Below are 24,344 nucleotides of genomic sequence, written 5' to 3' on the forward strand. Positions count from 1 at the left end.
TCCTCACCTCATGAATACTCCCATGGCGCCAGCATTCTACGGAAATCTTCTTACTAGTCTCTGCACATCGACGAGGACGTCACTGTCTCGCACGCGACGCCGTCTGACGTCATACAGGCAATAAGAGGTCCTCGACGACGTGCGGACGTCAGTACCAATCATTTTTTACGTGCATGAGAACAACCAGGCAATGCAATGAAAGAACAAAGCAACATCCATTATATTGTAAAAATACACCACATTGTATGAATAACTGTAAATCTTTTTTATGTACATATATATATATATATATATATATATAAAACTCTTTCTTTTAAAAATATATACACACACCAAGTATATACATAAAGATATATACACATATACCCATATATATATATAAATATATTATATATATACATCTATTGCACCCTCAAAGATCAAGAGGAGCGCACTCAAGGATTACTTGGCAAGACCATAAAGGCAACGGGGAGGCGGGTGGGACCGTGAGGAATCCACAGGTAGCTAATGTATCCACCAGAAAAGTCGTTACCGAAGGTAAGTAACTCGTTCTTCTGATGGATACAACTACCTGTGGATTCCTCACCTCATGAATAGAGTCCCAAAGCAGTACCACGCCCGGCGGTGGGTGCCTAAATGGTCAAACCAAGAAATCCTGCAGCACTGACCGTGCAAAATGGCCGTCCCTTCTAACCTCAGAATCTAAACAGTAATGTTTTGCAAAAGTGTGAAGGGACGACCAAGTTGCGGCCTTGCAGATGTCGACCACAGGAACACCTCTGGCTAAGGCCGAAGTGGCCGACTTAGCTCTGGTGGAATGAGCTCTAATGCCCTCAGGAGGATCCTTCTTTGCCAAAGAGTAACATATTTTAATGCAAAGAACAACCCACCTGGATAGTGTTCTCTTGTGGACTGCCTTTCCTCTCCTCTTGCCCACGTATCCAATAAACAGCTGATCCTCCAGCCTGAATTCCTTTGTTCTATTGATAAAGAAGCTCAACGCTCTCTTTGGATCCAGACGGTGCAGTCTTTCTTCCTCTTTGGAAGGATGAGGCGGAGGATAGAACGTGGACAAAGTAATTGCCTGAGCCAAATGGAAGGGTGAAACAACCTTCGGGAGGAAAGCAGCCTTGGTCCTCAACACCACCTTATCCCCATAAAAAGTTGTATAAGGGGGTTTTACTGATAAGGCCTGCAACTCACTCACTCTCCTTGCTGATGTTATAGCTATCAGGAAGACTGTTTTTAAAAACAAATACCTTAAGGGGCAAGAATGCATAGGTTCAAAAGGGGACCCCATAAGGAAAGTCAGGACTAAGGACAAATCCCATTGCGGCATAACGAATGGCTTTGGAGGATATTGATTTAGAAGACCTTTCAAGAATCTGATAACAATAGGGGATTTAAATAAAGATGGTTGGTCTGGAAGACATATGAAGGCTGACAAGGCCGATAAATAACCTTTAATGGTAGCCACTGCACAGCCTTTCTGCGCCAGAGATAGAGCAAAAGACAAAACGTCCGATAGATGAGCTTGTAAAGGATCAATCTGCCTCTCTCCACACCACGCAACAAATTTAGACCACCTATTAGCGTAGATAGATTTAGTGGAGTGTCGCCTGGCCGCTAATATAACATCCACTACCTCAGGCGGGAGAGAGAAGGAACTCAGGTTGCCCCGTTCAATCTCCAGGCATGTAGGTGCAGACTCTGGAGGTTGGGGTGTAGAACCTGCCCCTGCGACTGCGAGAGGAGGTCTGCCCTGAAAGGGAGACGGAGCGGCGGGCACGTTGAGAGTTGGAGAAGGTCGGAGTACCACACCCTCCTTGGCCAATCCGGAGCTATTACGATTACTAGAGCCCGGTCTTGGCGAATCTTCCTCAATACTCGAGGAATCAAGGGTATGGGAGGAAACGCGTAAAGCAACTGGCCGCACCAGGTCATTTGAAACGCGTCCCCCAATGCTTCCTGCATCGGATACTGAAGGCTGCAGAACAACGGACAATGCGCGTTCTCTCGAGTGGCGAACAGATCTACCCGAGGAAACCCCCACTTCTGGAAGATTAAACGGACTTGATCTGGATGGAGACGCCACTCGTGGTCTGCCGAGAAGTGGCGACTGAGACTGTCCGCACGCACGTTCAAGACTCCGGCCAGATGGTTTGCTATCAAGCAAATCCGATGGTCCTTTGCCCAGGACCATAGTCGAAGAGCTTCTCTGCAGAGAAGGTACGACCCCACTCCTCCCTGCTTGTTTATGTACCACATCGTGGTAGTATTGTCCGTTAGGACCTGTACCGACTGACCACGAAGGGAAGGGAGGAAGGCCTTGAGAGCCAGACGTACAGCCCGTAACTCTAACAGATTGATGTGAAAAATCTGTTCCTCTGGAGACCAAAGACCTTTGATCTCCAGATCCCCCAGATGAGCTCCCCACCCTAGAGTGGAAGCATCCGTTATGACTGTGGCCACTGGTGGCGACTGCTGGAACGGTTTTCCTTGTGAAAGATTGTTGCTTGCAATCCACCACTTCAAATCCACAGCAGCATCTCTGGAGATCTTGACAGTACCCTCTAGATCCCCTCTGTGTTGAGACCACTGCCTTCGGAGGCACCACTGAAGAGCCCTCATGTGCCAGCGAGCATGCGTGACCAACAGAATGCAGGAGGCAAAAAGACCGAGCAGACGAAGGACCTTGAGGACTGGAACTACCGCTCCGTTTCGAAACATTGGAACCAAATCCTGAATATCTTGAATCCGCTGAGGCGGAGGAAAGGCCCGACCCAATGTCGTATCCAGTACTGCCCCTATGAACAGGAGGCGCTGAGAGGGCTCCAGGTGAGATTTGGGCTCGTTCACCGAAAAGCCCAGGTCGAATAACAACTGGGTTGTTGACTGCAGATGACGCAACACAAGCTCCGGGGACTTGGCTTTGATCAACCAATCGTCCAAGTAAGGGAATACTGCTATCCCCTTCCTTCTGAGCTCTGCCGCAACCACCGACATCACCTTCGTGAAGACTCGAGGTGCTGAAGTAAGACCAAACGGAAGGACCGCAAACTGGTAGTGTTGCGATCCCACCACAAACCGGAGATACTTCCTGTGTGACTTGAGTATCGGGATATGAAAGTAAGCATCCTGCAAGTCGACAGACACCATCCAGTCTTCCATGTTCAACGCCAAAAGCACCTGTGCTAGGGTCAGCATCTTGAACTTTTCCTGCTTGAGGAACCAATTCAAGATCCTCAGGTCCAGAATTGGTCTCAAACGACCATCCTTCTTGGGAATCAGGAAATACCTTGAGTAAACTCCTTGACCCCTTTCCTGCTCCGGGACCAACTCCACCGCGCCCTTTAAAAGGAGGACTTCCACCTCCTGTTCTAGCAACAGGAGGTGTTCTTGTGAACAATACGAAGGGCGGGGCGGGATGAGGGGCGGAAACTCCCGAAAGGGAAGGGTGTAGCCTTTTCCCACAACACTGAGAACCCAAGTGTCCGACGTAACAGTCTCCCATTTGGTGAGAAAATGCTGTAATCTTCCCCCTACAGGAGAGGAGTGAGTGGGAAATGGTGGAAGCCTAAGGCTGCTTCCCCTGCAGCACCCCGACAGAGGATGAGGAAGAGGCAGAGTGCTGCTGAGAGGCTCCCCTGGTGCGGACCCTACCCCTCCCCCTAAAAGATCTATAGGGGTGGGAAGAGGCAGGTTGCTGATATCTTCCCCGAAAGGAAGAGGAGGAAGAGCCACGCCCAAATCCACGAAACCTCCTGAAGAATCTGGAAGAGGCCGTGGAAGAAGGAGCTTGGAGTCCCAACGACTTAGCCGTGGCCCTGCTCTCCTTAAAACGTTCCAAGGCCGAATCAGCCTTAGCCCCAAACAGTTTGTCCCCATCAAACGGGAGATCCAACAATGTGGACTGTACATCTGCCGAAAAGCCCGAGTTACGTAGCCAGGCCTGTCTCCTTTCCACCACAGTTGTGCCCATTGCTCTGGCTACCGAGTCGGTGGTATCCAGTCCCGTCTGGATAATTTGGGTCGCAGCAGCCTGGGCATCAGAGACAAGATCCAAAAGACCCTGGGGAAGCTCTGTAAACGAAGAGGAGATGTCATCCATCAGAGCATGAATATACCTCCCCAGGATACAGGTCGCATTAGTGGCTTTTAACGCCAGACTGCAGGACGAAAAAATCTTCTTCGACTGCGCCTCTAGCTTTTTTGAGTCTCTGTCCCCAGGCACCGTCGGGAAAGAACCAGGCGCTGATTTGGACGAACAGGAGGCCTGCACAACCAAGCTCTCCGGCGTAGGGTGCCTAGATAGGAAACCAGGATCAGTTGGAGCCGTCCGATACCTCCTGGCCACGGCTCTGTGAACTGCTGGGGAAGATGCCGGCTTCTTCCACACCTCTAAAACCGGATCCAGCAGAGCGTCATTAAAAGGTAATAGAGGCTCCGCCGCGGCTGAGGCCGGATGCAACACCTCTGTCAAAAGGTTTTGTTTCGCCTCCACCACCGGCAAAGGCAGGTCCAAAAAACTAGCTGCCTTCCGTACCACTGTATGAAAGGAAGCAGCATCCTCGGTATATTCCCCCGGGGACGAAAGGTCCCACTCAGGGGAAGTGTCCAGCCCACTGGCCGACTCCAGTCCACGCAGCCCATCACCCGAGTCCTCTAGCTCTCCTTCCTCTAGGGCTCGTTGGTACTCCTGCTCCTCTAGTACCCGGAGAGCACGCCTCCTTGAATGCAGTCGTTGCTCAATCCGCGGAGTCGACAACACCTCCGCCGAAGTCGGAGATCGGCGCCGATCTTCCGAAGCCACCGACGCCGCATCCGGCGCCACAGGTAACTTCGGCGCCGACTGAAGAGCAGATGAAACGGATGGACCCACCGGAGTCACAGGCCGAAATCTCGACGTCGACGGGATGGAAATCCCTGGGGCCAATCCCTCCGAAGCCATCGGAGCGGCCACCGGCGCCGACACTGGCGCCGAGCCCACGTTCCCAAACGGGAGAAAGGGCATAAAGGGTGCCGGCCGAAGAGGCGCAGGATCACCCAAAGAAAAGGCCAAAGGCCCAGCCGGAGCACCCCCTGGAGCCATCTGTTGGAAGATGGCATACATCGCATTCAAGAATGCGGAACTATCGGCTCCAGGGGTGGGAAAAGCCGGATACTGGGGTGCCTGACTCGGAGGCGACCCCGACGCCGGCCTCGGCGTCTGCGCCGGAGAAAACACCTGAGGCTCCAATACCTCAATCACCGACGCCTGTCCAGGCGAAGTTGGAGACGTCGGAGAGAGCAACGGCGTCGAAGGATGCGGCGTCACCGTAGGGCTGACCTCCCATGTCCTCCGGCGCCGATCCGGAGACCTGGAACGAGCCTCCCTTGAATGACGCCGAGATTCTCTACGGCGCCGGGAGTCTCGATGACGCCGATGTCTTGGAGAAGACTTTTTCTTGTGATGCTTCTCCTTTGACTTGGCCATAAACAGCTTCGCCTCGCGTTCTTTAATGGCCTTCGGATTCATGTGCTGACACGAATCACAAGTCGAGACGTCGTGGTCGGAGCTCAAACACCAAAGGCAATCGGAATGAGGATCCGTCACCGACATCTTGCCTCCACACTCACGACAAGGCTTAAATCCAGACTTTCTCTGCGACATTATTTCCACAGAGAAAGAGTACGCAGCAAGATATACACTGTAACCGCAAGAGTAACAGTTGCTCCCTCGAAGATAACCGTTTCGAATGCACGGAAAAAAGGGAACTGACGTCCGCACGTCGTCGAGGACCTCTTATTGCCTGTATGACGTCAGACGGCGTCGCGTGCGAGACAGTGACGTCCTCGTCGACGTGCAGAAACTAGTAAGAAGATTTCCGTAGAATGCTGGCGCCATGGGAGTATTCATGAGGTGAGGAATCCACAGGTAGTTGTATCCATCAGAAACAGGCACTACGAGGATGCGTGAAACGGTGCTCGCCGTAGTTGCACAAAGGAGTCCCACGTCGCCGGAGACCAACTTAGAAAGTCGTGCAATGCAGGTTAGAGTGCCGTGGACCCAGGCTTGGCTGTGCACACAGGATTTCCGCCGGAAGTGCACAGGGGCCGGAGAAGCTTGCAAAGTCGCGGTTCCCAGCAATGCAGCCCAGCGAGGTGAGGCAAGGACTTACCTCCACCAAACTCGGGCTGAAGAGTCACTGGACTGTGGGGGTCACTTGGACGGGGTCGCTGGATTCGAGGGACCTCGCTCGTCGTGCTGAGAGGAGACCCAAGGGACCGGAGATGCAGCTTTTTGGTGCCTGCGGTTGCAGGGGGAAGATTCCGTCGACCCACGGGAGATTTCTTCGGAGCTTCTGGTGCAGAGAGGAGGCAGACTACCCCCACAGCATGCACAAGCAGGAAAACAGTCGAGAAGGCGGCAGGATCAGCGTTACAGAGTTGCAGTAGTCGTCTTTGCTACTATGTTGCAGGTTTGCAGGCTTCCAGCGCGGTCAGCGGTCGATTCCTTATCAGAAGGTGAAGAGGGAGATGCAGAGGAACTCGGCTGAGCTCATGCATTCGTTATCTAAAGTTTCCCCAGAGACAGAGACCCTAAATAGCCAGAAAAGAGGGTTTGGCTACCTAGGAGAGAGGAAAGGCTACTAACACCTGAAGGAGCCTATCACAAGGAGTCTCTGACGTCACCTGGTGGCACTGGCCACTCAGAGCAGTCCAGTGTGCCAGCAGCACCTCTGTTTCCAAGATGGCAGAGGTCTGGAGCACACTGGAGGAGCTCTGGACACCTCCCAGGGGAGGTGCAGGTCAGGGGAGTGGTCACTCCCCTTTCCTTTGTCCAGTTTCGCGCCAGAGCAGGGGCTAAGGGGTCCCTGAACCGGTGTAGACTGGCTTATGCAGAATTGGGCACATCTGTGCCCAACAAAGCATTTCCAGAGGCTGGGGGAGGCTACTCCTCCCCTGCCTTCACACCATTTTCCAAAGGGAGAGGGTGTCACACCCTCTCTCAGAGGAAGTTCTTTGTTCTGCCATCCTGGGCCAGGCCTGGCTGGACCCCAGGAGGGCAGCTGCCTGTCTGAGGGGTTGGCAGCAGCTGCAGAGAAACCCCAGGAAGGGCAGTATGGCAGTACCAGGGTCTGTGCTACAGACCACTGGGATCATGGAATTGTACCAATAATGCCAGGATGGCATAGAGGGGGCAATTCCATGATCATAGACATGTTACATGGCCATATTCGGAGTTACCATGGTGAAGCTACATATAGGTAGTGACCTATATGTAGTGCACGCGTGTAATGGTGTCCCCGCACTCACAAAGTTCAGTGAATTGGCTCTGAACAATGTGGGGGCACCTTGGCTAGTGCCAGGGTGCCCACACACTAAGTAACTTTGCACCTAACCTTTACCAGGTAAAGGTTAGACATATAGGTGACTTATAAGTTACTTAAGTGCAGTGTAAAATGGCTGTGAAATAACGTGGACGTTATTTCACTCAGGCTGCAGTGGCAGGCCTGTGTAAGAATTGTCAGAGCTCCCTATGGGTGGCAAAAGAAATGCTGCAGCCCATAGGGATCTCCTGGAACCCCAATACCCTGGGTACCTCAGTACCATATACTAGGGAATTATAAGGGTGTTCCAGTAAGCCAATGTAAATTGGTAAAATTGGTCACTAGCCTGTTAGTGACAATTTGAAAGTAATGAGAGAGCATAACCACTGAGGTTCTGGTTAGCAGAGCCTCAGTGAGACAGTTAGGCACCACACAGGGAACATATACATGCACGCCTATGAGCACTGGGGCCCTGTGTGACAGGGTCCCAGTGACACATACATATAGGCCACAAACCTATGAGCACTGGGGTCCTGACAAGCAGGATCCCAGTGACACATAACAAACATACTGAAAACATAGTGTTTTCACTATGAGCACTGAGGCCTGGCTATCAGGATCCCAGTGAGACAGTGAAAACAGTGACAAACACCCTGACATACACTCACAAACAGGCCAAAAGTGGGGGTAACAAGGCTAGAAAGAGGCTACCTTCTCACACTGATGACAGACCTAGTACCGCCTCATTGTCGAGGTTTACCACAGTACACCCTGCACCGAAAGGTGGGATGGTTATACATCTCAATCTGTAAATTGTCATTTGAACGAACTCTTTCATGTTGCAAAAAGCCAAACTACACTGACACGAGAGCACCATGAACTAAGGCACAGATCGGACGCCACAATGTGCAACCCAAGGCTGCCAGGAGCTGCGAAGCCTCCTCGTGTTGGTCCTCTCTCAGCACAAATGTCACCCTTTGTATATTGATTTTTGTTTAAATGCCATTTCTTACAGAACACGCATGATCACAGCATTGCCTGCCTCAGGTAAGATGCTATTTATTAGCAGTCTTAAGTTGCTGGTAATAACTTGTTACGTGCAATCCTAGAGGCAGCACAAAGTCTTCTTCTCAAGTCAGTTTTACTTTAGCACAGCAAGAGCCTCGAATTCCACCTTTGCACTGTAGTAAGAAATATGTGTGTGTGTTTGTTTGTAGAGTTAGTCTAAATAACGTGCTATAGGCCAGATTTATTTTACTTCCACTGCGATAGATAGATAGATAGATAGATAGATAGGATAGATAGAAAGACTAATAGATAGGAGGTACATAGATAGATAGATAGACAGATTCGTTAGATAAGAAAAATCGATAGACAGATGTTGCATTGATAGATCGATATACAGGTGTTGCATTGATAGATAGATATATAGATAGACAGAAAGACAGATTGGATAGGTAGACAGATGTTGCATAGATAGATAGATACAGATAGAAGTTGCATAGATAGACAGATTCGTAAGATAAGATAGATCGATAGACAGATGTTGCATAGATAGACCGATAAAATGATCGATTGATAGAAGTTCCGTAGATAGATAGATAGATGTTTTTCACTGGTAAAACATTAAACAAATTCCCTAATAGTCTTGCAGTGAAATTATAATTATTCAACATTCCCAACATAATGCACCCTTCACAAGCCACGACGCGGCTTCACATCACAACACCCAGGAGGCAGCCTGTACTCACCAGCGTCCTTTTCCCCGAGGCTGGAGGACCCAAAACGAAAATTCTTGGAACTAGAGAGAAGAAAAAAAAAACGTAGAGATCGGTAAAGATATAGTTTTGAAATCTTTTCTACCCGTTTCATAAAGAGCAACTTTCTCTGATGTCTGCCCTTTGTTACTTCGCGGCTGTTAACGCTGAGTTTGTTGTGACACTCAAACGTAAAGTTTAGTTGAATTTTCTGAGATGTAAACTCTGGTGTCCAGTGGTATGAAATGCCATGTGCAAGGCGTGATGTGTGTAACAAGCTCTGGTGTGCGCTGTGTGGTGTCCTGTGTTGTGAAATGCCATGTGCAAGGCGTGATGTGTGTGAAGTCCTATCGTGTGCACTGTCAGGTGGAAGGATGGTGGTGTGTGGTGTCCTGTGTTGTGAAATGCCATGTGCAAGGCGTGATGTGTGTAACGAGCTCTGGTGTGTGCTGTCTGGTGGAAGAAGGGTGGCGTGTGGTGTCCTGTGTTGTGAAATGCCATGTGCAAGGCATGATGTGTGTGAAGTGCTCCGGTGTGTGCTGTCTGGTGGAAGGAGGGTGGTTTGTGGTGTCCTGTGTTGTGAAATGCCATGTGCAAGGTGTGATGTGTGTAACGAACTCTGGTGTGTGCTGTCTGGTGGAAGGAGGGTGGCGTGTGGTGTCGTGTGTTGTGAAATGCCATGTGCAAGGCATGATGTGTGTGAAGTGCTCCGGTGTGTGCTGTCTGGTGGAAGGAGTGAGGTGTGTGGTGTCCTGTATTGTGAAATTTCATGTGCAAGGAGTGATGTGTGTGAAGTCCTATTGTGTGCACTGTCAGGTGGAAGGAGGGTGATGTGTGGTGCCCGGTGTTGTGAAATGCCATGTGCAAGGAGTGATGTGTGTGTGAAGTGCTCTGGTGTTTGCTGTCTGGTGTGAGGAATGAGGCGTGTGGTGTCCTGTGTTGTGAAATGCCATGTGCAAGGAGTGATGTGTGTGTGAAGTGCTCTGGTGTTTGCTGTCTGGTGTGAGGAATGAGGCGTGTGGTGTCCTGTGTTGTGAAATGCCATGTGCAAGGCGTGATGTGTGTGAAGTGCTCGGTGTGTGCTGTCTGGTGGAAGGAGGGTGGCGTGTGGTGTCCTGTGTTGTGAAATGCCACGAGCAAGGAGCGATGTGTGTAACGTGCTCTGGTGTGTGCTGCCTGGTGTAAGGAGGGTGGTGTGTGGTGTCCTGTGTTGTGAAATGCCAAGTACAAAGATTGATGTGTGAAGTTCTCTGTTGTGCGCTGTCTGTTGTAACAAGCGAGGCGTGTTGTGTCCTGTATTGTGAAATGCCATGTGCAAGGAGTGATGTGTGTGAAGTCCTATCGTGTGCACTGTTTGGTGGAAGGAGGGTGGTGTGTGGTGTCCTGTGTTGTGAAATGCCATGTGCAAGGAGTGATGTGTGTGAAGTCCTATTGTGTGCACTGCCAGGTGGAAGGAGGGTTGTGTGGTGTCCTGTGTTGTGAAATGTCATGTGCAAAGAGTGATGTGTGTGAAGTGCTCTGGTGCATGCTGTCTGGTGTGAGGAATGAGGTGTGTGGTGTCCTTTGTTGTGAAATGTCATGTGAAAGGAGTGATGTGTGTGAAGTCCTCTGTTGTGTGCTGTCTGGTGTAAGGAGTGAGGCGTATGGTGTCCTGTGTTGTGAAATGTCATGTGCAAGGAGCGATGTGTGTAACGTGCTCTGGTGTGTGCTGTCTGGTGTAAGGAGGGTGGTGTGTGGTGTCCTGTGTTATGAAATGCCATGTGCAAGGAGTGATGTGCGTGTAGTTCTCTGTTGTGCGCTGTCTGGTGTGAGGAATGAGGCGTGAGGTGTCCTGTGTTGTGAAATTTCATGTGCAAGGAGTGATGTGTGTGAAGTCGTATCGTGTGCACTGTCAGGTGGAAGGAGGGTGATGTGTGGTGCCCGGTGTTGTGAAATGCTATGTGCAAGGAGTGATGAGCGTGTAGTTCTCTGTTGTGCGCTGCCTGGTGTGAGGAATGAGGTGTGTGGTGTCCTGTGTTGTGAAATGCCATGTGCAAGGACTGATGTGTGTGAAGTCGTATCGTGTGCACTGTCAGGTGGAAAGAGGGTGGTGTGTGGTGTCCTGTGTTGTGAAATGCCATGTGCAAGGACTGATGTGTGTGAAGTCCCCTGGTGTGTGCTGTGAGGTGGAAGGAGGGTGGTGTGTGGTGCCCTGTGTTGTGAAATGCCATCTGCAAGGAGTGATGTGTGTGAAGTGCTCTGCTGTGTGCTGTCTGGTGTGAGGAGCGAGGCATGTGGTGACCTGGGTTGTGAAATGCCACGTGCAAGGAGTGTGTGTGTGTGAAGTGCTCTGGTGTGTGCTGTCTGGTGTGAGGAATGAGGCGTGTGGTGTCCAGTGTTGTGAAATTCCATGTGCAAGGAGTGATGTGTGTGAAGTGCTCTGGTGTGTGCTGTCTGGTGTGAGGAGCGAGGCATGTGGTGTCCTGGGTTGTGAAATGCCACGTGCAAGGAGTGTGTGTGAAGTGCTCTGCTGTGTGCTGTCTGGTGTGAGGAATGAGGCGTGTGGTGTCCTGTGTTGTGAAATTCCACGTGCAAGGAGTGTGTGTGCAGTCCTCTGGTGGGCATTGTTCTGTGTAAGGAGTCAGGTGTGCGACCTGCTGTGTTGTGCGTTGTTGTATTGAAGGACGGAGGTGTCTGATAAGCTATATTGTGTTTTGTGGTGTGCTGTCCGGTGTAAGACTCAAGTTGTGTGATGTCCTCCGCAGTGCATTCTATACAAGGAGAGAGATGTTTGGTGTCCACTGTTGTGCACTGTCGGGTGTAAGGACTGAAAATCATATTGTCCTGTGTTGTGCAATAACCAGGAGGAAGGTGTGTGCTGTATTTTGTAGTTCTCTGCCATGTGTAAGGAAGGGTGTGTGTGGTGCACTTTGTGGCACTGTGTGCTCAGTAAGAACAGAGGCGGGTGGTGACTTGTCTTCTGGTAAGTGTGCTATCCTGTCCTATCCTAGGGTGTCTCCTGTCCTGTGTAAGCAGGGAGGGATCTGCTGTCCCATTACACCTCGTTTGCTGAGAGGAGGCAGCTGTGTGTCCAATGTTGTGTGCTGTCCCATTTACGGAGTCACTGGAGGAGAGTACTTGTGTAAGGAAAGAGGTGTGTGGAGTCCCTTGTGTGGTGCCTATGTTGTGTTGCCTTGCGTAAGGAGAGAGGTGCATGCTGCCTGGTCTGGGGGGAGGCGTCTGTTGTCCTGTGTTGTGCTATATAAATGAGAGGCTGGTGCGTGCAGTGCCTGACCTGTGAGTTGTCCTGTTTGAGGAGGGATTGCTCTGTTCTCTGCTGTGGGAGGTTACAGGTGGCCTGTGCGCAGAGTTGTGATCAGCTGTGTGTAAGGATAGAGGTGTGTTGTGCTATATAAGTGAAGGGCTGGTGTGTGCAGCGCCTGACCTGTGAGTTGTCCTGTGTATGGGGGGGGGGGGGGGGGGGAAGTCCTCTGTTCTCTGCTGTGGGAGGTTAGAGGTGGCTAGTGCTCGGAGCTGTGATCAGCTATGTGTAAGGATTGAGGTGTGTTGTCCTGTGTTGTGCTATATAAATGAGAGGCTAGTGTGTGCAGTGCCTGCGTGTGAGTTGTCCTGTCTGAGGAGGGAGTGTTGCGTTCTTTGCTGTGGGAGGTTAGAAGTGGTTGGTGCACAGAGTTGTGATCAGCTGTTTGTAAGGATTGAGGTGTGTTTTCCTGTGTGAGGAGGGAGTGTTGTGTTCTCTGCTGTGGAAGGTTGAAGGTGCCTGGTGTGCGGAGCTGTGATCAGCTGTGTGTAAGGATTGAGGTGTGTTGTCCTGTGTTGTGTTCTATACATGATAGGCTAGTGTGTGCAGTGCCCGACGTGTGAGTTGTCCTGTGTGAGGAGGGAGTGTTGTGTTCTCTGCTGTGGAAGGTTGAAGGTGCCTGGTGTGCGGAGCTGTGATCAGCTGTGTGTATGGACTGAGGTGTGTTGTACAGTGTTGTGCTAAATAAATGGGAGGCTGGTGTGTGCAGTGCCTGACCTGTGAGTTGTCCTGTGTGAGGAGGGAGTGTTGTGTTCTCTGTTGTAGAAGGTTAGAGGTGGCTGGTGCGCAGAGCTGTGATCAGCTGTGTGTAAGGATTGAGGTGTGTTGTCCTGTGTTGTGTTCTATACATGAGAGGCTGGTGCGTGTAGTGTCTGACCTGTGAGTTGTCCTGTGTGAGGAGGGAGAGTTGTGTTCTCTGCTGTGGAAGGTTGAAGGTGCCTGGTGTGCAGAGCTGTGATCAGCTGTGTGTATGGACTGAGGTGTGTTGTACAGTATTGTGCTAAATAAATGGGAGGCTGGTGTGTGCAGTGCCTGACCTGTGAGTTGTCCTGTGTGAGGAGGGAGTGTTGTGTCCTCTGCTGCGGAAAGTCAGAGGAGGCCTGTTCATGGAGCTATGATCAGCTGTGTGTAAGGATTGAGGTGTGTTGTACTGTGTTGTGCTATATAAATGAGAGGCTGGTGTGTGCAGCGCCTCACTAGTGAGTAGTCCTGTGTGAGGAGGGAGTGTTGTGTCCTCTGCTGTGGAAGGTTAGAGGTGTCTGGTGCGGGGAGTTGTGATCAGCTGTGTGTAAGGACTGAGGTGTGTTGTCGTGTGTGAGGAGGGAGTGTTGTGTCCTCTGCTGTGGAAGGTTAGAGGTGGCTGGTGTGCGGAGTTGTGATCACCTGTGTGTAAGGACTGAGGTGTGTTGTGTGTTGTGCTATATAAATGAGAGGCTGGTGTGTGCAGTGCCTGACCTCTGAGCTGTCCCGTGTGAGGATGGAGTGTTGTGTTCTCTGCTGTGGAAGGTTAGAGGTGTCTGGTGTGCGGAGTTGTGATCAGCTGTGTGTAAGGATTGAGGTGTGTTGTGCTATATAAATGAGAGGCTGGTGTGTGCAGTGCCTGACATGTGAGTCGTCCTGTCTGTGGAGGGAGTGTTGTGTCCTCTGCTGTGGAAGGTTAGAGGTGGCTGGTGCGCGGAGTTGTGATCACCTGTGTGTAAGGACTGCAATGTGTTGTTGTCTGTTGTGCTATATAAATGAGAGGCTGGTGTGTGCAGCGACTCACTAGTGAGTAGTCCTGTGTGAGGAGGGAGTGTTGTGTTCTCTGCTGTGGAAGGCTAGAGGTGGCTGGTGCGCAGAGCTGTGATCAGCTGTGTGTAAGGATTCAGGTGTGTTGTCCTGTGTGAGGAGGGAGTGTCGTGTCATCTGCTGTGGGAGGTTAGAGGTGGCTGATGCGCGTAGCTGTGATCAGCTGTGTGTAAGGCTTGAGGTGTGTTGTCCTGTGTTGTGCTATATAAATGAGAAGCTAGTGTGTGCAGTGCCTGACGTGCGAGTTGTCCTTTGTGAGTAGGGAGTGTTGTGTTCTCTGCTGTGAAAGGTTAGAGGTGGCTGGTGCGCGGAGTTGTGATCAGCTGTGTGTAAGGATTGAGGTGGGTTGTCAAGTATTGTGCTCTATACATGAGAGGCTGGTGTGTGCAGTGCCTGACCGGCGAGTAGTCCTGTGTGAGGAGGGAGTGCTGTGAAAGGTTAGAGGTGGCTGGTGCACAGAGTTGTGATCAGCTGTGTGTAAGGATTGAGGTGTGTTGGTGCTGTGTTGTCCTTTATTGTGAGAATGGTGGGCAGTGTCTATATGCTTGGTGTCCTCTACTGTGTGCTTCCTTTCGAGCAAGGGGTGAGTTATGTTGTTTTGTGTTCATTCTTGTGTAGTCTTGAAGGTGTGTGGTATCATAGGTTGTGCACTGTTCTCTATAAGACTGAATGTGTGAGGTGAATTGTATTGTACTCAGTCCTGTGACCAGCTGGAGGTACGTGGTATTCTAAGCTTCGCTCTGCCTTGTGCATTTTTTGAAGGTGTGTGGTGAATGGTATTGTACTCAGTCCTGTGTACAGATGCAGGTGTGTGATATCCTATGTTGTGTAAGATTTAAGGAGTGTGGCGAATGGTACTGCATTCAGTCCTGTGTAAGCTTGGAGGCATGTGATACCTTATGTTGTGTACTCTCTTGTATAAGGTTAGGGAGTGTGGTGAACGGTATTGTTCTCAGTCACGTGTAAGCTTGGAGGGGTGTGATATCTTTTGTTGTGTAAGACTGAGGGAGTGTGGTGAATAGTATTGTACTCAGTCCTGTGTAAGCTTGGAGGCGTGTGATATCCTGTGTTGTGTAAGATTGAAGGAGTGTGGTGAATGGTACTGTACCCAGTCCTGTGTAAAGTTAGAGGTGTGCGATATCCTATGTTGTGTACTCTCTTGTGTAAGGTTATGGAGTGTGGAGAATTATATTGTACTCAGTCATGTGTAAGCTCTGAGGCGTATGATATCTTATGTTGTGTACTCTTGTGTAAGGTTGAAGGAGTGTGGTGAATGATATTGTACTCAGTTCTGTGTAAGCTCGGAGGCGTTTGATATCCTATGTTGTGTACTCTCTTATGTAAGGATGAAGGAGTGTGGTGAATGATATTGTACTCAGTCATGTGTAAGCTTGGAGATGTGTGATATCTTATGTTGTGTACTCTCTTGTGTAAGGATGAAGGAGTGTGGTGAATGATATTGTACTCAGTCATGTGTAAGCTTGGAGACGTGTGATATCTTATGTTGTGTACTCTCTTCTGTAATTTTAAGGAGTGTGGTGAATGATATACTCAATCGAGTGGGAGCTTGGAGGCGTGTGATATCCTATGTTGTGTACTATCTTCTGTAACATTAAGGAGTGTGGTGAAAGGCAATGTACTCAGTCATGTGTAAGCTCGGAGGCGTGTGATATCCTAAGTTGTGTACTCTCTTGTGTAAGGTTAAGGAGTGTGATGAGAGGTAATGTACTCAGTCATGTGTAAGCTTGGAGGAGTGTGATAACCTATGTTGTGTACTCTCTTGTGTAAGGTTACGGAGTGTGGTGAATGGTACTGTACTCCGTCATGTGTAAGCTTGGAGGCGTGTGATATCCTATTTTGTTCACTCTCTTGTGTAGGGTTAAGGAGTGTGGTGAATGGTATTGTACTCATTCATATGTGAGCTTGGGGGCGTGTGATATTTTATGTTGTGTACTCGCTTGTGTAAGGTTAAGGAGTGTGGAGAATGGCACTGTACTCAGTCATATATAAGCTTAGAGGCGTGTGATATCCTATGTTGTGTAAGACTGAAGGAGTGTGGTGAATGATACTGTATCCAGTAATGTGTAAGCTTGGTGGCTGTGATATCTTATGTTGTGTAAGGTTGAAAGATTGTGCTGAATGGTACTGTACTCAGTCATGTGTAAGCTCAGAGGCGTCTGATATGTTACTTACTCTCTTGTGTAAGGTTGAAAGAGCATGGTGACTGGTATTGTACTCAGTAATGTGTAGACTTGGAGGCGTGTGATATCTTGTGTAAGATTGAAGGAGTGTGGTGAATGGTATTGCACTCAGGCAAGTGTAATATTGGACGAGTGTGATGTCTTATGTTGTTTACTCTCTTGCGTAAGAGTAAGGAGTGTGGCGAATGATATTGTAATCAGTCATGCGTAAGCTAGGAGGAGTGCTATCCTATGTTGTGTAAGATTGAAGGACTGTGGTGAATGGTACTGTATTCAGTCATGTGTAAGCTCGGAGGTGTGTGATATCTTATGTTGTGTACTCTCTTGTGTAAGGTTAAGGAGTGTGGAGAATGGCACTGCACTCAGTCATGTGTAAGATTGGAGGCATGTGATAGCCTATGTTGTGTAAGATTGAAGGAGCGTGGTGAATGGTACTGTACTAAGTCATGTGTAAACTTGGAGGTGTGTGATATCCTATAGTGTGTACTCTCTTGTGTAAGTTTAAGGAGTGTGGTGAATGGTACTCTACTCAGTCATGTGTAAGCTCGGAGTTGTGTGTGTGATTTATTGTGTACTCTCATGTGTAAGTTTAAGGAGTGTGGTGAATGGTACTCTACTCAGTCATGTGTAAACTTGGAGGCGTGTCATATCTGATGTTGTGTACACTCTTGTGTAAGATTAAGGGGTGTGGTGAATGGTACTGTACTCAGTACTGTGTAAGATAGGAGGCGTATGATATCCTATGTTGTGTACTCTCATGTGTAAGTTTAAGGAGTGTGCTGAATGGTATCGTACTGTCATGTGTAAGCTTTGAGGCGTGTGATATCTTATGCTGTGTACTCTCTTGTGCACGGTTAAGGAGTGTGGTGAATGGTACTGTACCTAGTCCTGTGTACGCTTGGAGACGTGTGATATTCTATGTTGTGTACTCTCTTGTGTAAGGTTAAGGAGTGTGGTGAATGGCATTGTACCCAGTACTGTGTAAGATTGGAGGCGTGTGATATCCTATGTTGTGTAAGATTGAAGAAGTTTGGTGAATGGTATTGCACTCAGTCATGTGTAAGCGCGGAAGCATGCCATAGCCTATGTTGTGTACTCTCTTGTGTAAGGTTACGGATTGTGGTGAATGGTACTGTACTCCGTCATGTGTAAGCTTGGAGGCGTGTGATATCCTATTTTGTTCACTCTCTTGTGTAGGGTTAAGGAGTGTGGTGAATGGTATTGTACTCATTCATATGTGAGCTTGGGGGCGTGTGATATTTTATGTTGTGTACTCGCTTGTGTAAGGTTAAGGAGTGTGGAGAATGGCACTGTACTCAGTCATATATAAGCTTAGAGGCGTGTGATATCCTATGTTGTGTAAGACTGAAGGAGTGTGGTGAATGATACTGTATCCAGTAATGTGTAAGCTTGGTGGCTGTGATATCTTATGTTGTGTAAGGTTGAAAGATTGTGCTGAATGGTACTGTACTCAGTCATGTGTAAGCTCAGAGGCGTCTGACATGTTACTTACTCTCTTGTGTAAGGTTGAAAGAGCATGGTGACTGGTATTGTACTCAGTAATGTGTAGACTTGGAGGCGTGTGATATCTTGTGTAAGATTGAAGGAGTGTGGTGAATGGTACTGCACTCAGGCAAGTGTAATATTGGACGAGTGTGATGTCTTATGTTGTTTACTCTCTTGCGTAAGAGTAAGGAGTGTGGCGAATGATATTGTAATCAGTCATGCGTAAGCTAGGAGGAGTGCTATCCTATGTTGTGTAAGATTGAAGGACTGTGGTGAATGGTACTGTATTCAGTCATGTGTAAGCTCGGAGGTGTGTGATATCTTATGTTGTGTACTCTCTTGTGTAAGGTTAAGGAGTGTGGAGAATGGCACTGCACTCAGTCATGTGTAAGATTGGAGGCATGTGATAGCCTATGTTGTGTAAGATTGAAGGAGCGTGGTGAATGGTACTGTACTAAGTCATGTGTAAACTTGGAGGTGTGTGATATCCTATAGTGTGTACTCTCTTGTGTAAGTTTAAGGAGTGTGGTGAATGGTACTCTACTCAGTCATGTGTAAGCTCGGAGTTGTGTGTGTGATATATTGTGTACTCTCTTGTGTAAGGTTGAAGGAGCGTGGCAAATGGTACTGTACTCAGTCATGTGTAAGCTTGGAGGAGTGTGAAGTCTTATGTTGTGTACTCTCATGTGTAAGTTTAAGGAGTGTGGTGAATGGTACTCTATTCAGTCATGTGTAAACTTGGAGGCGTGTCATATCTGATGTTGTGTACACTCTTGTGTAAGATTAAGGGGTGTGGTGAATGGTACTGTACTCAGTACTGTGTAAGATAGGAGGCGTATGATATCCTATGTTGTGTACTCTCATGTGTAAGCTTGAGGAGTGTGCTGAATGGTATCGTACTGTCATGTGTAAGCTTTGAGGCGTGTGATATCTTATGCTGTGTACTCTCTTGTGCACGGTTAAGGAGTGTGGTGAATGGTACTGTACCTAGTCCTGTGTACGCTTGGAGACGTGTGATATTCTATGTTGTGTACTCTCTTGTGTAAGGTTAAGGAGTGTGGTGAATGGCATTGTACCCAGTACTGTGTAAGATTGGAGGATTGTGATATCCTATGTTGTGTAAGATTGAAGAAGTTTGGTGAATGGTATTGCACTCAGTCATGTGTAAGCGCGGAAGCATGCCATAGCCTATGTTGTGTACTCTCCTGTGTAAGTTTAAGGAGTGTGGTGAATAGTATTGTACTCAGTCATGTGTAAGTTTGGAGGCGTGTGATATACTATGTTGTATACCTTCTTGTGTAAGGCTGAGGAATATGGTGAATGGTAAGGTTAAAGAGTGTGGTGAATGGTACTGTATTCAGTCATGTGTAAGCTTGGAGGTGTGTGATATCTTATGTTGTGTACTCTCTTGTGTAAGGTTAAGGAGTGTTGTGAATGGTATTATGCTCAGTCCTGTGTAAGGTTGCAGGCGTGGGATATCCTATGTTGTGTATTCTCTTGTGTAAGGCTAAGGAGTGTGGTGAATAGTATTGTACTCAGTCATGTGTAAGCTTGGAGGCGTGTGATATATAATGCTATGTACTCTCTTGTGTACAGTTAAGGAGTGTGGTGAATGATATTGTACTTAGTCCTGTGTAAGCTTGGAGGCATGTGATATTGTATGTTGTGTACTCTCTTGTGTAAGGTTAAGGAGTGGGGAGAATGGTATTGTACTCAATCATGTGTAAGCTTGGAGGCACGTGATGTCCTATGTTATGCAGGGTTAAGGAGTGTGGTGAATGATATTATACTCAGTCCTGTGTAAGGTTCGAGGCGTGCGATATCCTATGTTGTGTACTTTCTTGTGTATAATTAAGGAGTGTGGTGAATGGTATTGTAGTCAGGCATGTGCAAGCTTGGAGGTGTGCAATATCCTATGTTGTGTACTCTCTTGTGTATAGTTAAGGAGTGTGGTGATGGTATTGTATTCAGGCATGTGTAAGAGGTGTGTGATATCTTATGTTGTGTAAGACTGAAGGAGTGTGGTGAATGGTACTGTACTCAGTCATGTGTAAGCTTGGAGGTGTGTGATATCCTATGTTGTGAACTCTCTCGAGTATGGTAATGTGTGTGGTGAATGGTATTGCACTCAGTCCTGTCTAAATTTGAAGGAGTGTGATATACTATGTGTTATCTCATGTGTAAAGTTGAAGATGTGTGGTGAATGGTTTTATACCCAGTCCTGAGTAACCTCAGTGGTATTTTGTACCATATGTGTTCTCTCCAGTGTAGGGTTGAGTGTATTGAATGGTATTGTACTCAGTCCGGTGTATGTTTAGAGGTGTGTTGTATCCCATGTTCTGTTCTGTCCTGTATAAGGCTGAAGAAGTGTGGCTAAGCTTCGAGGTGTGTGGTATCCTTTGTGTTCTCTCCTGTGTATGGTTGAAGGTATGTGGTGAACAGTTTTGTATTCAGAAATGTGTAAGCCTGGAGGTGTGGAGTACCCTATGATGAGTTCTCTTCTGTGCAAGTTTGATGGTGTATAGTGAATGGCACTGAATGCCATCTTATATGAGCTTGGAGGTGCATGGTACCCTGTGTTGGGCTCTGTCCTGTATATGGTATGTTGTGTTGAGAATAGTATTGAATTCAGTCCCGTGTAAGCATGGAGGTTTGTGGTATCCTATGTTGGGCTCTCTCTTGTGTAAACAACTCAAGCAAGAGGACTTCATTTCCCATCATCCATTTGCACAGGAAGTAATATCACTAGTTTAACACCAAAACCTCTCTTTAAAAGAAGCAGCCAAGCATGAGGACCTAATTTCCCATCATCCTCCATCTGCATAGGAAGTGACCTAACTTGACTTGCCATCATCCATCTACACAGGAAGTGGCATCACTGCTTTTCCACCAAAACTCATTAAAAGAAGCCAAGAGGACTTCATTTCTCATCATTCATCTGCACAGGAAGTGACATCACTCAAGTCGCACCCACTGTACCCTGTGCTCCTTCCTTCTCCCAGAACCTATTTCATGGCTGCTGTAATGTGGATGCACAGTGGGTGCCCCACTGGTGAGTCAAAGGGAAGCCCATCTATGGCTGTCTGCACCTGGACCATGCCCAGCACCAGAAACCCTGGTGTGAACCCTCCCCACAGATACCCTGCTGCCCTCCTCAAAGCCCTTAAACCCCGGCTGCTGCTCCCTGCACTTCTGCTATACCGATCCACAGAACATGGAAGGAAGGTTCACTTGCACCTCCTGCAAGTTCTCATGCACTCTACCACACTGTACACCCACCACTCACACACCAACAGCACCCCACTCGTTCATTCTCACACAGATCAAACATCATCCAATCAACACACCACACTCGCACATATGCTCCTCAACACCTGCTCACTTATCAAACGTGCCACAGAGATATGGCACCTACTTCACAACCAAGATCCAGACCTGCTCTTTCTAGTGGAAACATTTCTAAACCTAACCTCGCACCGCACCGGCCATCGCTACCGTCATCCCCACTGGCCACAGGGTCGTTAGGCAAGATCGTTATCACAAGCCCAGAGGTGGAATCACCATCATATTCAAAAATACCAATAGCTGCATCACCTACATGGAACACCTCAAGTTCAAGACACATATCACAGCCAGCTTCTCTCTGGACGGTACCCTCGTATGCAGATCACCTGGACCCCACACCAAGTTTGCCAGTGACATCACAGACTTCGCCACACCCTTCCTTATCAAAGCCTGCACTTTCATCCTCCTCGGAGACCTTAACTTTCACCTAGAAGACCATACCGACCAAAACTATCCGGCCCTTCTAGAAAACCCAACTTGGACTCCACCAGCATGTTACCGAACCCACCCACACAACCAGACACATATTGAACCCAATTTTCACTGCAATCAGCAACAACATAGTCGACAAGCCAGTGACTATAACCTGGACAGACCACGCATTCATCAGTTTCAATATACCCATCTTGCATCATCACAGACCTCCCTCCACAGGAACTGGCTGCTGGAGCTGGATAAAGCGATGCCTCATCGACCACCTCAAAGCCACCAGCTCCTCAATGCCATGCAGCCTAGATTGAGGCCCAACAATAGCACTCATTTCCACCACAGACGACATCCATATGACCCTTGACAGAAGAGACATAGTAGCCCTCATTCTCTTGGACCTCCCTGCAGCATCTGATAGTCTCACACCCCATCCACATCAGGCGCCTGCACAAGATTGACATCCAAGGATCTGCTCCGTCTTAACAAATAGAACACAAATAGAACACAAGCGGTCAGCCTGCACATTACTCCTCCGAAGCCCGCAAACGTATCTGCAGAACCCCTCAAGGTTCATCGCTCAGCCTCCCCACTTCAACGCATATATGATCCCTTTGGCCAACGCCATCCGCATACACAACACTAACATCCTCTTCTACGCAGAAGACACACAGCTCATACTGTCCATCTTGGACAAGAGCCCCAACACAAGAAACAAGATCTCTGCCTGCGTGACCGAAGGCGCAAACTGGATGAAAGCCAAATGTCTCAAGCTCATCACAGGCAAGATAGAAGGAGTGATCTTCACTACCATGGGACTTCAACTGGTGGACGTCTGAGCTCGAAGCCAACCCCACACCAACACCCAGAACTCACACAAGGAACCTCAGAATTATCAACAGCAAATTGGACACGAATGCGCTAGTCAACGCCATCACTGCATTCTGCTTCCACTCCCTAAAGATGCAGAGGAAGAAGATCTTCAAATGGTGTCACATGTCACTCGTGCCCTACTCACCAGCGAGTTGGACTACGGGAACACCCTCCACGCCAGGATCACCAACCAACTCACTAGAAGACTACAAACCATCCACAGCTTGGCAGTCAGACTCTTCCTCAAATTCCAACACATAACTCACATTACACCACACCTCACAGAACCACACTGGCTTCCAGTAAACAAGCACGCTCAATTCAAACTCCTCACACACACATTCAAGGCACAGCACACAGCAGGCCCACCTGAAGAGTGGCATCTCCATTCACCAACCATCCCAGGTCTCCTCCTCCTGCCCTGCTCCGTGTGGGCGAACCTGAGACAAATGGTATTGAGATCAGTCCGGTGTAAGTTTGGGGGAGTTTGGCATCCTATGTTGTGCTCTGTTTTGTGTAAAGGGGGGGAGTGCTTTAATAAGGAGGGAGGCGTGAGGTGTCATGTGGTGTAAAGTGTCCCGCCTGAGCACATAGGTGTGTATTGCACTGTGTTGTCTTTTATTAGGACTGATGCCTTTTGTCCTTTGCGGTGCTGTCCTGTTCAAGGAGCGAGGTGTATTCTACTGATGTATGTTCTACGAGGTGTGTTCCTGAGCGGTGTAGCCTGGGAAACGGAGTGCCGGGAACGCGTGTTCTAGGAATGAATTCTTTGGACATGTTCCACGGATGTGTGTTTTATGGAGATGGTTCTATGGACTTGTTCAACGGAGGTGTGTTCTAGGGAGCAGTGTGTTCAAAGGAGGTGTGCTCCATGTAGCAGTGTTCGAGGGAGGTGTGTTTAAGGGAGATGTTTTCTATCGACGTGTTTGACGGAGGTGTGCTCCGTGGAGCAGTGTGTTCTAAGGAGGTGTGATCCATGTAGCAGTGTTCGACGAGGTGTGTTTTGTGGAGGCGTGGTCTAAGAAGGTATGTTTCCGGGAGGCGTGTTAAAGACAGCATTCTATGGAAGTGTGTTCAAGGCAGACCTGTTCTGTGGATGTGTTCCACGAGGTGTGTTCTAGGGAGCAGTGTTCCATGGAGCAGTGTGTTCTAAGGAGGTGTGCTCCATGTAGCAGGTTTCGACGGATGTGTTTAAGGGAGATGTTTTCTATCGACGTGTTCGACGGAGGTGTGTCTAGGGAGGTGTGTTCCGTGGAACAGTGTGTTCTAAGGAGGTGTGAGCCATGCAGCAGTGTTTGACAGATGTGTGTTTAAGGGAGATGTGTTCTATCGACGTGTTCGACGGAGGTGTGTTCCAGGGACGTGTGTTCTAGGGAGCAATGCTCCAAGGAGCCCTGCTTCAGGCAGGTGTGTTCTAGGACAGTGTGTGTTCTAGGGAGCAGTGTGTTCTAAGAATGTGTGCTCCATATAGGAATGTTCTAGGAGGCGTGTTAAAGGGAGATGTGTTTCTATGGGCGTGTTCGACAGGTGTGTGTTTAAGGGAGACGTGTTCCACGGACATGTTCCACGGAGATGTGTTCAAGGGAGCAGTGTTCCGTGGAGCAGTGTGTTCTAAGAAGGTGTACTCCATGTAGCAGTGTTCGACGGAGGTGTGCTTAAGGGAGACGTGTTCTATGGACGTGTTTGACGGAGGTGTGCTCCGTGGAGCAGTGTGTTCTAAGGAGGTGTGATCCATGTAGCAGTGTTCGACGGAGGTGTGCTTAAGGGAGACGTGTTCTATGGACGTGTTTGACGGAGGTGTGCTCCATGGAGGTGTGTTCTAGGGAGGTGTGCT

At 48.7% G+C, this 24,344-nt stretch overlaps 1 protein-coding gene across 2 annotated transcripts in view; it reads right to left on the reverse strand.

The window, feature by feature from the left end:
• The window catches only part of AK8 (adenylate kinase 8), a 424,031-nt gene that overhangs the window by 267,845 nt on the left and 131,842 nt on the right, over nucleotides 1-24,344 (reverse strand). For both annotated transcript variants that reach the window (XM_069237123.1, XM_069237122.1), the window contains exon 3: nucleotides 9,065-9,114. In XM_069237123.1, the coding sequence (XP_069093224.1) occupies nucleotides 9,065-9,114 (50 nt within the window). The remainder of the gene's footprint in view (nucleotides 1-9,064; nucleotides 9,115-24,344) is intronic.

Source organism: Pleurodeles waltl, chromosome 6 (genome assembly GCF_031143425.1).
Source record: "Pleurodeles waltl isolate 20211129_DDA chromosome 6, aPleWal1.hap1.20221129, whole genome shotgun sequence".
Classification (NCBI taxonomy): domain Eukaryota; kingdom Metazoa; phylum Chordata; class Amphibia; order Caudata; family Salamandridae; genus Pleurodeles; species Pleurodeles waltl.